The following is a 12,117-nucleotide window of genomic DNA, read 5'->3' as shown; positions in this document are numbered from 1 at the left end:
TGGCCTAGCTAACCAATCACAGCACATTTCGTATTTCAGAAGGCGGGCCTTCATTTGATACAGGAACTATTCGAACCGTTCATGCCAGACTGGGGAGAGAGGTGTTGTAATAATGTAAAATATGTGAAAAATAATGTTTTTCGAACAACCTAGTATTAGAGCCAGTTCTAGTACACCCCCAAAACAAAATCAAGAGTTTGTAAAAGAGCATAATAGGACCCCTTTAATGTGATTTTAGTTTTTACTTTTCTCACTTTTCTCATTCTGGGTCATGCTTAGCTTCCAGTGAACATTGGTTTCGTTAAATACTGAATGAGTCTTCTGAGTCTTCCTTTTTAGTTGATGTTTCTGTAAACTGACAGCAAACTGCCGTGCAGTAATTTCCTCTAGCTAGACTAACTCAAATGGATATATTTAATAATAATGGCTGCATTTTGGGTTTGGAAGTCATTCTTTTTTAATTAATTAAAAAAATGAAAACGCACGGTTAAAGATGGGTTGACATGCTTGAGCTATTGGTCAGGAAATAAAATCAAAATGAGCATCCCTGGTTAATACTAGCATTTTTTGCTATCATAATTTAATTGTAATATACTAGTCCAAGGTTTGACGTCGGAACGATTTTTTTATGCATTTGCAAGAAGTCACTAATGCTGCATTTATCTGATAAAAAATAAAGTAAAATCAGTAATATTGTGAAATATTAATATAATTTAAAATAGGTGCTTTCTATTTGAATATATTTTAAAATGTAATTTATTCCTGTGATGCAAAGCTGAATTTTCAGCATCATTACTCCAGTCTTCAGTGTCACATGATCCTTCAGAAATCATTCTAAGATGCTGATTTGCTGCTCAAGAAACATTTTTATTATCAGTGTTGAAAACAGTTGTGCTACTTAATATTTTTGTGAAAACTGATATTTTTTGGTGATTCTTTGATGAATAGAAAGGATTTATATGAAATAGAAATATTGGTTACACTTTATTTTACAGTACATGTACTTTCAACAAAGAAATGTCCCAAACATTTGAACGTTGGAGTCTATAATTTCAGAATTTTTTAATATTTAGGATGTTCTATATAACAAATGCTTAAACTTTCCAGATTTAAATTAGATTTCGAATCTCAGATTCTCAATGTGGCCTCAACCCTCACTGTCTATGCACATTATTTATTATATTGGATATTTAACTTTGTACTTGACATTTTTATAAAAAATTCACATACAAATTTAATTTTTTATGTTATATGTATCCTGTCTATTAGCTATATTATACATGTACTGTAATGGAAAGTAAATAATGTAACTAAGTTATTGGGAAATTTTATGATTTTGTAAACCTGCAAATTAAAAATTGTTTATCAGCATGTTTAAAAATGATTTTGTTGCTGTAGAAAAGGATTTGAATCTGGTGAGAGCGAGTGTGGGAAATACAGTCTTAATGCACCATCTGGGATTATGTTTAACCACAAAAACATACAAAGAGCTAACAGGCTTCAAAAGGTGGAAAATCAAAACCAGGAGAAATGAGATTGTAGACTATTTCATAGCAGTGCAATGAAATGAGAAATTTAGTTTCTAAATGAGTTATATGCGTGTAGGTTTTATATCAAAACAATATGAAAAGTTCTTTGTTAATAAAACATCCCACTGGAAAGCTTGTTTGCACTGCGGTGACATAGCCAATAATCTCAAACAGGCACAGCGAGACAGGCAGGGTTTGATGTCACATGGGGAGGAACAGGGCAGCTGAGATTGGCTTTTACATGTCCATCAAAGAAATAAACAAATGGCCTCTGAAATATGAAAAGTTCTTTGCTAATAAAACATCCCACGGGAAAGCTCAGAAGCTTGTTTGCACTGCGGTGACATAGCCAATAATCTCAAACAGGCACAGCGAGACAGGCAGGGTTTGATGTCACATGGGGAGGAACAGGGCAGCTGAGATTGGCTTTTACATGTCCATCAAAGAAATGCTCACCCTTCTAAAACAAAATGGCTGCCAGTGAGGCTATGCCCAAATGCCCTCCTCATCATCCTATTGGTTAAGAGATGGCAGGGTTTTAGCCAAGTGCAGCATGGGAAAAAAGATCAGGTTAGTATGCGTTTTTATCCAGGTAGAAGCGACCCGTAAGCACAGACGCAAGATCAGCTTTCAGCGCGTCAATGTGAAATGCTGAATTATGAGGTTTAAAGGAAACTGATCCTGGATCTGTGCTTAGGGGCGATTTCTACAGTCATGAATAATAGAAATCCATAGGGTTGAGAAGTTATGATCAATATGAAGGCAGTAAAAGGAAATGATGGCGTCTGCGTTGAAGATGAGGGCAGCTTCATTTCAATTACGACGACGCGACTGCAATGGAAATGGACGACCGAGCATCCGTTTCCAATTCAGTTTCTAGTACGAATATTTTATTAACAAGTAATGAAATGAAACTGACCACGCCTCCAATTTGTTTTTCTTTGGCTTGCTGTTAAGATTAAGCTTTCATGTATATGTGATAAGCAAAATACAGCAACGGTACAATTATTTCATATTCAGCCATATTGAATTTCCACTAAATAAAAAAGCTGACGAGCGTAACAATTATAAAGGAACAGTTCACCCAAAAATGAACATGCTGTCATCATTTCCTCATGTTATTTATGGATTTGGGACGTCATGAGAGTGAGTAAATAATGACAGGATTTTCATTTTGGGGCGGACTGTCCCTTTAACTGTTTGCTGATGTTTGTAGGACCAGATTGTGACCTGATCGGGTGATTTTGGAGGTTTGTGGTTGGTCTGGTCAGGGGGTGTTTTCAAGTAGCCGTCATCATAATTATCCGCCATGAGCTTCATACGGTTCTGTGTCTAGGAAAAAAGACGAGGCACAGATGTAAGGAAAGATTTGGGGGATAGAAACGGATGAACGGGGGGGTTGAGAAGAGATCAATTAAAAGCACATCAATAGACCTTGTTTGCATTAAGAAACCCACCAGTCAAAACAAAGATGTATTTTGTCTAGGCTTTTTAAGTTCTCCAGCAACTCAAAATTTAAAACAAACAAACAACCTGACCTTGAGGACAGACAGATACACTCGGTCGGAGCCTTGTGACGCAGAGTCCGTACCTGCTGTTTGAGCTGCTGCACCAAACGGTCCTTCTCTCTCCGCAGCTGGGCCACTTCCTCTTGTGTCTTCTTTTTTTTGGATGAAGACAGCTCCAGCAAAGCTATGTTAGCATCTTTCTCACTTATGGCTGCCAGCAGAGCCTCCTGTCTGTGAGTTACAATTGTTGAAATCAAGTAAGGAAAAAAAAATATTTTTGTTAACTAAATTAAAAACATATCTATATCCATGTGACCCTGGACCACAAAACCAGTCTTAAGTGTCAATTTTTCAAAATGGAGATTTATACATCATCTGAATAAATAAGCTTTCCATTGATGTATGGTTTGTTAGGATAGGACAATATTTGGCCGAGATACAACTATTTGAAAATCTAGAATCTGAGGGTGGATCTTTACTTAATATCCTAATGATTTTTGGCATAAAAGAAAAATCTATAATTTTGACCCATACAATGTATTTTTGGCTATTGCTACAAATATACCCCAGTGACTTAAGACTGGTTTTGTGGTCCAGGGTCACATATATAGATCTATATATTATTATTAAAACTATTTCAAATGAAAAATAAAACTAATTTAAATGATCAAAACTATAATAACTTTGGTTTAAACTTTAAATGATTAGAAGTCAATGGCCAATGTCAAACAGAATTTATTATTAATTAATAAATTATTAATAAATTAATATTTATTATTATTATTATTATTACAATTAAGAACAAAAATACAAAAAATAAATTAAATCTTCAAAACTATAATAACCTTGGTTGAAATGAGTAGAAGTCAAAGGCGAATGTCCAACAACATTTATACTATCATTAATACTATAATAGTATACTATCATTATGATATACATATAATAATAATAATAATAATTGCAGACTATTAATTAAGGCAAAGTCCAATGCCAAACATCACTAATTAAAATTAAGAACAAAAAATTTAATGAAACTACATTTTCAAAACTACCCTGGTTGAATTGATTAGAAGTCGAAGCTTAATGTCAAACAGCACTTTATTATTATTATTATTATTATTAATTGCACACTATTAAAACTATTAAAATTAAGAACAAAAATAAATAAATCAAAATTAAATTTTCAAAACTGTAATATCACTGGTTGAAATTATTAGAAGCCCAAGCCCAATGTCAAAAAGTATTTTAGTAGTAGTAGTAGTAATTGCACACAATTAAAATTCAAATTAAGAACAAAATGCAAAAATAAAACAACATTTTCAAAACCATAATAACTCTGGTTGAAATGATTAGTAGTCTAAGCTCGATGTCAAACAGCACTTTACTGGAGTACTGTGGAAATCCTCTTCAAAGCAATTGACCTTACTGACGATGACCAGGAGTCTTACAACACTCGACGGAGCAGGTTAAAGGATGTTTGCTTTCACAAGTACAAAACATCTCAGGGGAATATGGATTTTGTCAAAATGATTGTGCATAATTGTCTCAGAAAGACTGAAATAGCTTGCTTATTCTCGGTTTTTCTACAGATTCCCAGGAGCAGGGCTGAAGTGTGGAGACAGAAATAGCAAACAGAACGAGCCACGTGCAGAATGAATCATCCTCTGCATTTATTATCTGCACAAATACATGGCACGAAAAAATATACCAAGTTAAAGTTTTACAGCCTATTTTTCTGTCATGATGTTTATCCCCGTTTACTCTCTATTAACTGATTTATATTATTAACACTACAGCTTGCCAAAGTGACCTCAGAATGAGCTCTCATGTGAACGATGGTTATTTAATGATTTAAATATGTCATCTGGAAAAGCAATTTATTTAGATCTCATTAAATTCATTATATAACACATAGCAAACGTGTATCCTGCACAAACGGCAGTCGAAGATTAAATATATTTTAAATCTTTACAATCTGATGTTTGTTGCTGTTCCTATGTTGACGCATGACACTAAGGGACTAGACTGCATGTGTTCAATTAATAAATAAATAATGAAGATTATGAACTAACTTACCAACAGGTCAAATTCCACTGCATCAGACCACTAATTTTCAATGTAGATGGTCTAACATCCAATATATATATATACATGGCAAGTGAAAATATGTTGTAAATAAGAGATTTATTCTGCATTGTTGGCAGCTTTATGGATTATAATGGAAGAAATCTGCATATGGACAGTCAACGAGCTCATGCTGTACGCAGACGCATGAAACTATGTAAACTAGCAATGACAGCTTCATTCATAATAACAGGATGGAAGAGTTCTTGTATTATGTTGCCCGCTTTCTGTATATAATTTAAAATCTGAATAACACTACTGTTTTTCATGCTGCTATGAAGGCCAACGTGAAGTTGGTCATTTAGTCACTGTCTTGATTTATTAATGTATAAAACAGGATAAAATCATTTAAAACAATCTGTTTTGAATGTGCAACCTACGTATGAAATATAGCCTGCAGTCTGCGCAAAATAATTTTTTTTAATTTCACAAAACATCTGCAAACTCACTTCATCCTTTCGGTCTCCATTGATTCACAGTTTTCGGTTTCTTTGCAAGCACTGTTATGATAAGATGTACAAAGAAAGTTGATAACGCACTTCATCTCGAGCACCTCCTCCAGGTGTCGCCTCCTCTCGGCCCTCAGTGTGGTCAGATGAGCTTCTTTCTCTGCCAGAGACTGCTGGGTGGATGACATCTTGGCCTTCATGGACTCGAGCTCCAGCTTCACTTTCTCCATCGCTCCCAGTAGCTCTTCCATCTTTTAAAGACATAAACAGAAGGTAACTTATTCATTACTGTTTACTCTGTACTTCACAAAGTGACTAAATGTGTTGTCACATTTATCGCTGTTCTGGGAATTTTTGCGAGTGAAATTCGCCGATGAGCTTTGTAAAAATCGACGTGTTTCAGAAAGGCGGGGCATAGAGGAGAAACAATAATGTGCAGTATGTGGAAAATAATGTGTTTTTTGAACCTTAAACCGCATAAACACATTTCATTACACCAAATACACAAAATAATGTTCTTTTTAGCAACATCATATGACCCCTTTAAATAGGAATCCACGTGATTGGGAATGTTGCGTGAGTGTAAAAGAATGTTCAAGGTGGTCACGCGAATTTGCCATGTTGACCAACAAGCTGCTTGGTTTGAAAGTGACTTTTGTGTAACCTGTGATTCATTGCTACACTACAGTCTTAAAAATGAAGGTTTCAAAAGGGGGTTTTGGCTGAGATGCTATAGAAGAATCATTTTGGGTTTGCCACAGAACCCTTCTTGAACAGTTCTTAAAGGAACCATTTTTTGTCTTAGCGTGAGGAACATTTCAGGTATCTAAAGAACCTTTTTCCACCTTTTGTGCAATCGAAAGATTCAATGGATGTTAAAGGTTCTTCATGAAACTATATATTCCAATAAAGAACCTTTATTTTTCAGAGTGCATCAACAATGGGCCATTTTTTTTACTGGCGAAATGTTCGCTAATGTGACTGCATAATAAAGAATGTAGCACACAGACTTCATAATCATTGTGAAATTGCTGTTTACTTTGCTGCACCGGCAGTTATAAGGTTAATGCGGTAGAGACGAGAGCTGGAACGAATCGTTTCGAAATCATTGGCAAATGACTCTAATATTAAATGTAAAATGTGAAAATTACAATGTTTTCTGACCTTAGCTGCATTTAAACCTGTTGTAGGGGACTCCAACACAATATTAGGACACTTTAAAATACCATATGACCTGCTCTAACACATCATGATCAGTTATCTGTTAAGTGTTTTTTGCAAAAAGCATTAAAGGGGTCATGAACTGAGAAATCAAAATTCCCTTGATCTTTTGATATATAAAAGGTCACTGTGCTATAAAAACATCCTGTAAGTTTCAGAACTCAAAACTTTCTCGTTAGTCTAAAAACAGCTTACACTGAAGCCAATCTGCCAAAACGACAGGTTGTGGAATGTGTCACTCTATGATGTAATAGTGTGGCTAAACTCCACCTCCGCAGAAGAAGATCAACGCCTGCTTCTACATCACTGCCTGTTTAGCCAGACCACGTCAGTAAGAACTCGGTCCTTTGTTCACTTCATTTTACTGCAGATTCATTTACAAACAAGACACAATTCGCGTGGGATTTTCAGAAAGATTGAAACTAAAAGACGATGCTGTGCCAGATATATTGGATCCGAGTGTGAGTAACTGTTTTTATTACGTGGTCACTATTGCTTTGTCTGTTATTACAGATCATTTGATATGTATTTATGCGTTTTAACCTAAATCACAGCTGTGTCCAACTATAATGTACAGTGTGTAGGCTGTCAAACATACACAACTGTTAGCCAATCATAGATTGGCAAATCAATTCAAACAGAGCGTTCAGATGAGGGGGGTTAAAAACAGAACAGAAAATAGCTTATTACTTCTAAACTATGTATTTTGATGTAAAAATCTTGATAACATTATAAGTGGACCTTAGAGAACAGTACAAAATAAAAAAAGCAGTTCATGACCCCTTTAAACACTGACTTTGCTTACTACAGGTGCCATGATTCTAAACATTTTGATAAGAAATCATTTAATCTCTACTGGAAAATTCAGGCATAATTGGCTTCTGATGGTATTAAATGGTTTCTAGCTGGTCCAAGCTGATCTAAATTGTCCATCAGCTAGATGGGCAGAGTTCAACCTTGTTCAAGTTGGTTAGTCCTGGTAGACTACCTTGGACCAACAAGAAACCGACTACCATGTTCCAAATTTCAGCTTGACCAACTTACCTTACCTTACCTTATTTTTCTAGCCTTGAAATTTTTAGTGGTGGTGCTTTGATTAGCATGCTAGCTCAGTGGTTGTCAACTTTTTTCGACTTCAAGGCCCTCCCATTTTCCACAACAATATTTGAAGACCCCATGGCTTTTGTAGTTTCCTGCTATTAAGTGGACTTTTACCACCACCCCCAAAGAAGAAAATCATTATAAAAATGCCCATTGGGTTTTAAGATTTCATTCATTTACTGTAATTATTTTGACTTTTCTAGGTCTGGAAATCACACTTTACTAAAATTTGGCAGTTTCAAGACTGTGGAAATCATGGTTCTTTAAAGAAAAAAAACCTTGATTTTTAATTGTTTTGGTTTATTTTAATGCTTATTTTATCTTATTTTAAATCAAATTAAATCATCTTGGAAGTTAGCTGAGGCCCCCTGGTTGAAAACCAGCATGCTGTGCTTTAGCTTTTAGACAGTTTTCACAGTAAACCACTCTCTTAGAAGTTGCATCTTTAAATTAATCCCCTTAAAAGCACTATCGCCACATCAACATAGAGACAGACGTCTTTGACAACTGCATCACAACTCACTCTTATTTTGAGCATCTTGTGTCAAGAACATTAGGGTGGCATTTCATCGTTTTTGGAGATGCATCGAATAGTTAAGGAGTCACTAGTCGATTCTGAAATAGTAAGTCTTGTAGTATTGACCTGTTTCTCCTGGTGGGTTCGTGCAGCCTCCTCCTGCGCCAGCACCATCTCCCTCTCGGCAGTGATTTGAACGCTCTCTCTGAGAGCCTCCTCCAGCTCCTCGATGCGCTCTGCCTTCTGCCGCAGGGACTCCTGAGGTAGACGGGGCTCAGCTCATCATATGCACACCAGCACAGTTTGACAATGTTTAAATATACAGCGATCTGTCAAAACAGAGGAGCTTATGACAAAGCTGTCATAACTATCTCTCTGTACGTCTCACCTGCTGTGGGCCATCGTTGACATTTCTGCCCTTCCCTGACAGCTCCTTGTGTTTGCCAGAGGACTTCTTACTCTGCTCTTTCATTTGCCTGAAACATAAACATGAAGGGCGCTTGTGAGAGGAACTCTCCGGGGTTTAATAGTAAAATAAAGAGTTTTAAGAGATTTGGGGTGGAGTGGACTATTTAATAGCTGGAAAAAGAGCTGGTATTATTATTGGTTAATAAATATCACTAAGCCTGATCACATAAATAATAACTTCCTTGTGCTAGTCATAAAGCTAAAACAGGGATTATACAGAGGAACAAAATACATTCCCTTGCTTTCTTTTCACTTAAAACCCCATGAAATCGACTTGACGAAAGCAGTTTTCCGAGGGACATAACGAAGGGCTTGTTTTTGTGTTTATTTATTTATTTTGTTAATAGGCAAAACACTTTATGTCATCCATGAACTTTCAAGACAGTGTCAGGTGGGATTAGGGGTGGGACAATCTTATTCTAGAGAGATTGTGTTTAGACAAAATGGATGCACAATAATATTGTTTAAAAAGACTTTTAAATTGATCTGATATCAGATAAATGATCAGATATGTAATTTTATTGTTTTATTGTATTATATAATTATATACATTTCTAATATTAATATTAATGTAAATATTTGTTCATGCTCATTTTCCCTATTTTTATATTTAAACAACTTTTGCTGTCATCTAAAACTAATTTAAAGTTAATCTTTAACAAACACTAATATTTTAGTAACACTGTTAAGTGTAATCTTGACCAAATCTCAGAATGAATTGAAATTTCTCATATTGTACATTATATTGTTGAGATGCCTAAATTCACATGTAGCATTCAAAATTATTTATTTTAAATTTTTTAGGGTTTTACTTTTAATTTATTTTGAAAAAATAGTGTAAAATGTATCGTTTATAGGTCATAAGATAAAAATAATTATTGGCCAGAATTTTAATATTGGTGCATCCCCAGAAAAATTTTCTATTTCAAGATGTGTCATTAATATTTTTGGCCAGATTTCCTGGAAGAGAAAGACTGTATATTTTAAATGCACGTCTTTAAAAAGTTATTTTTCTCTTTTTAACTTTTAGGTCTTTTCAAAATTTAAGTATACACTAGTTTAAAGCTACAAAACTTTGATTTCATGGGGTCTTTAACAGATTTTGCTCTCGTTCTTGAGGACTCCATTTATGTGTGTGGAAGTACACGTATTTACTAACCTGGAAGTCACACTAGGTACACATTTCCAGGTGAAAAAGTGAAAAAGAGGGAGACAAAGCAGAAGTTCAATGGCCACTCAGCGTGAGAAAAAAACACATGTGATCAGTGCTTCAACGCAAAACTCAAAGGGGAGGGAAAGAAGCCCAGTCAAAACATCAACCTCGTCAAACGCAGACACTAAAAAAGTTTTGACGGCGATGCTTAAACATGGCAGCAAAAAAGAGAAAAGACGTAACACGTTTGTACTGCTTCTCCAACGTGACAAATAATCAAATTTTTTTTTAAAAGTGGGGACACCAAATCAAGCCGACCAGGGAAACACAGACTGACCTCTCCAGCTCACTGATTTTTCTGTCTTTGTCGTTCTTCTCGTTCTCCATCTGACGCAGGATGTCCAATAGACGATCAACTTCAGCCTGGGCTTTGGCGGAGTCTTCTCGGTGTCTGGCCACATCAGCTTCAAGTGAAGAAATCCTTTCAGATATCTCTGCGTTGGCCTGTGCATTGGCTGCGGCACTCTGGGTCTAATAGATCACCGTGATATAAATACACCCACAAACATACACAAACTCACATACAGCCATTCTTACGCTCCCATTTGTAGTTTGTAATAGCTACGTCCCAGTTTGCATACTTATACTATGCATTGGGTTCCCATATTTTTTGACCAATGAATTTCTTCAGCCTTTGCAGTTTTTTAGAAATCATGGTAGATTGCTGGTTGGAATTCTATAAGGTACCAATCTTTTGAATAAATACACTCTCGCTCACCTTCTTTAGTTGGTTCTCAAGTTTAATGCATTCCTCCCTCCTCTGCTCAAGGGCGATCTCTAGGCTTTTCAGTTTGGAGTCTTTCTTCAGACCAGATGAGGCCAGCGACGACGCATGCTCTTTGAGGTCCAGCAGAGAAGTCTGAAGCCAAACTCAGCATTGAGGTCCCGGGTATAGAGCCATCAAACACTTGTAGCATACATGTACCTTTAGAAGCTCACGGCATCACGGTTTATCTGTTTAGACAGGCACTCAACCAACCTGTCACATAGGATATCTGCCTAAAATCATGTTTTGAAGTTGACTATCTTATGTGAATAATGACTCCAAAGTATTTTTTTCCTCATATTAGAGACATCAAGACCTTCTTTTCGTAATAAATGTCAAATAATTTTCTTAATCAGTATTTTTTCTTGTGTTCCAGTAAAAAAATCTAAATATTTCTAACTTAGCAGGGTTATTACTGTTAACTGTTAACTATCAAAAACATTTTTGTCAATTGAAATATTGAAATATAAATATTAGATGAAAAACTTAAACTAAACGAGAATTGTTACCTTGGCAGCTAACAGAAATACGTTTAATTTGAAGCACTAAAATTACTAATAAAAATAAATTAAACAAAATAAATAGTAATATAAAAAATTGACAAAAGCACATAACAAAACTACAAAAAATTAAACTAAAATATAAAAATCTAAAAAAAAGCCAACATATTAAATAAATTTAATAAAAACTATAAATAAACTTAAAACTCCAACATGAACTCGAAATGCAAAATTGTGTTAAGACTATCTTGAAAATATCTGAATTTGATATATGTTTAAAGGGGTCATATGATGCGATTTCAAGTTTTCCTTTCTCTTTGGAGTGTTACAAGCTGTTCGTGAATAGAAAAGATCCCTAAAGTTGCAAAGACTAAAGTCTCAAACCCAAAGAGATATTCTATTTAAAAGTTAAGACTCGTCCATGCCCTCCTAAAACGGCTCGTTCTAGCACGCCCCCAACATGTCTACGTCACTGTGTGGGAACATTTGCATAACACCATCCAAATGTTTACACAAAGAAAGAAGGCGTAACTTTATTCTCGCTGTTGCCGCCACCGCCATGTTGTGAAGACGCTGTGTTTCGTTGCGAAAGCAAAATTACTTTGTTTGGCCTTCCAAAAGAGGACACAACTAGAAATCAGTGGTTAAGTTGTATTTACAACACTGTTCCAGAACAGATCAACCCAAATATTCAGATGTGTGCAACGCATTTTACGGAGGA

At 35.5% G+C, this 12,117-nt stretch overlaps 1 protein-coding gene across 3 annotated transcripts in view; it reads right to left on the bottom strand.

Moving 5' to 3' along the window:
* The window catches only part of LOC107753586 (ELKS/Rab6-interacting/CAST family member 1-like), a 32,296-nt gene that overhangs the window by 5,600 nt on the left and 14,579 nt on the right, over positions 1-12,117 (bottom strand). Inside the window, exons 10-18 of one of the 3 annotated variants that reach the window (XM_016569775.1) lie at positions 10,849-10,989; positions 10,408-10,601; positions 10,077-10,088; positions 8,838-8,925; positions 8,576-8,707; positions 5,701-5,861; positions 3,121-3,268; positions 2,760-2,861; positions 1,986-2,042 (exon numbers count right to left, since the gene is read on the bottom strand). In XM_016569775.1, the coding sequence (XP_016425261.1) occupies positions 2,016-2,042; positions 2,760-2,861; positions 3,121-3,268; positions 5,701-5,861; positions 8,576-8,707; positions 8,838-8,925; positions 10,077-10,088; positions 10,408-10,601; positions 10,849-10,989 (1,005 nt within the window). In that variant the 3' untranslated portion in view covers positions 1,986-2,015. The remainder of the gene's footprint in view (positions 1-1,985; positions 2,043-2,759; positions 2,862-3,120; positions 3,269-5,700; positions 5,862-8,575; positions 8,708-8,837; positions 8,926-10,076; positions 10,089-10,407; positions 10,602-10,848; positions 10,990-12,117) is intronic. The other 2 variants (XR_001641482.1, XM_016569776.1) reach the window with 2 other exon arrangements.

Source organism: Sinocyclocheilus rhinocerous, unplaced genomic scaffold, assembly GCF_001515625.1.
Source record: "Sinocyclocheilus rhinocerous isolate Xijiao unplaced genomic scaffold, SAMN03320098_v1.1 scaffold200, whole genome shotgun sequence".
NCBI lineage: Eukaryota > Metazoa > Chordata > Actinopteri > Cypriniformes > Cyprinidae > Sinocyclocheilus > Sinocyclocheilus rhinocerous.
The sequence above is the reverse complement of the archived record's forward strand: the minus strand, read 5'-3'. Positions and strand labels throughout refer to the sequence as shown.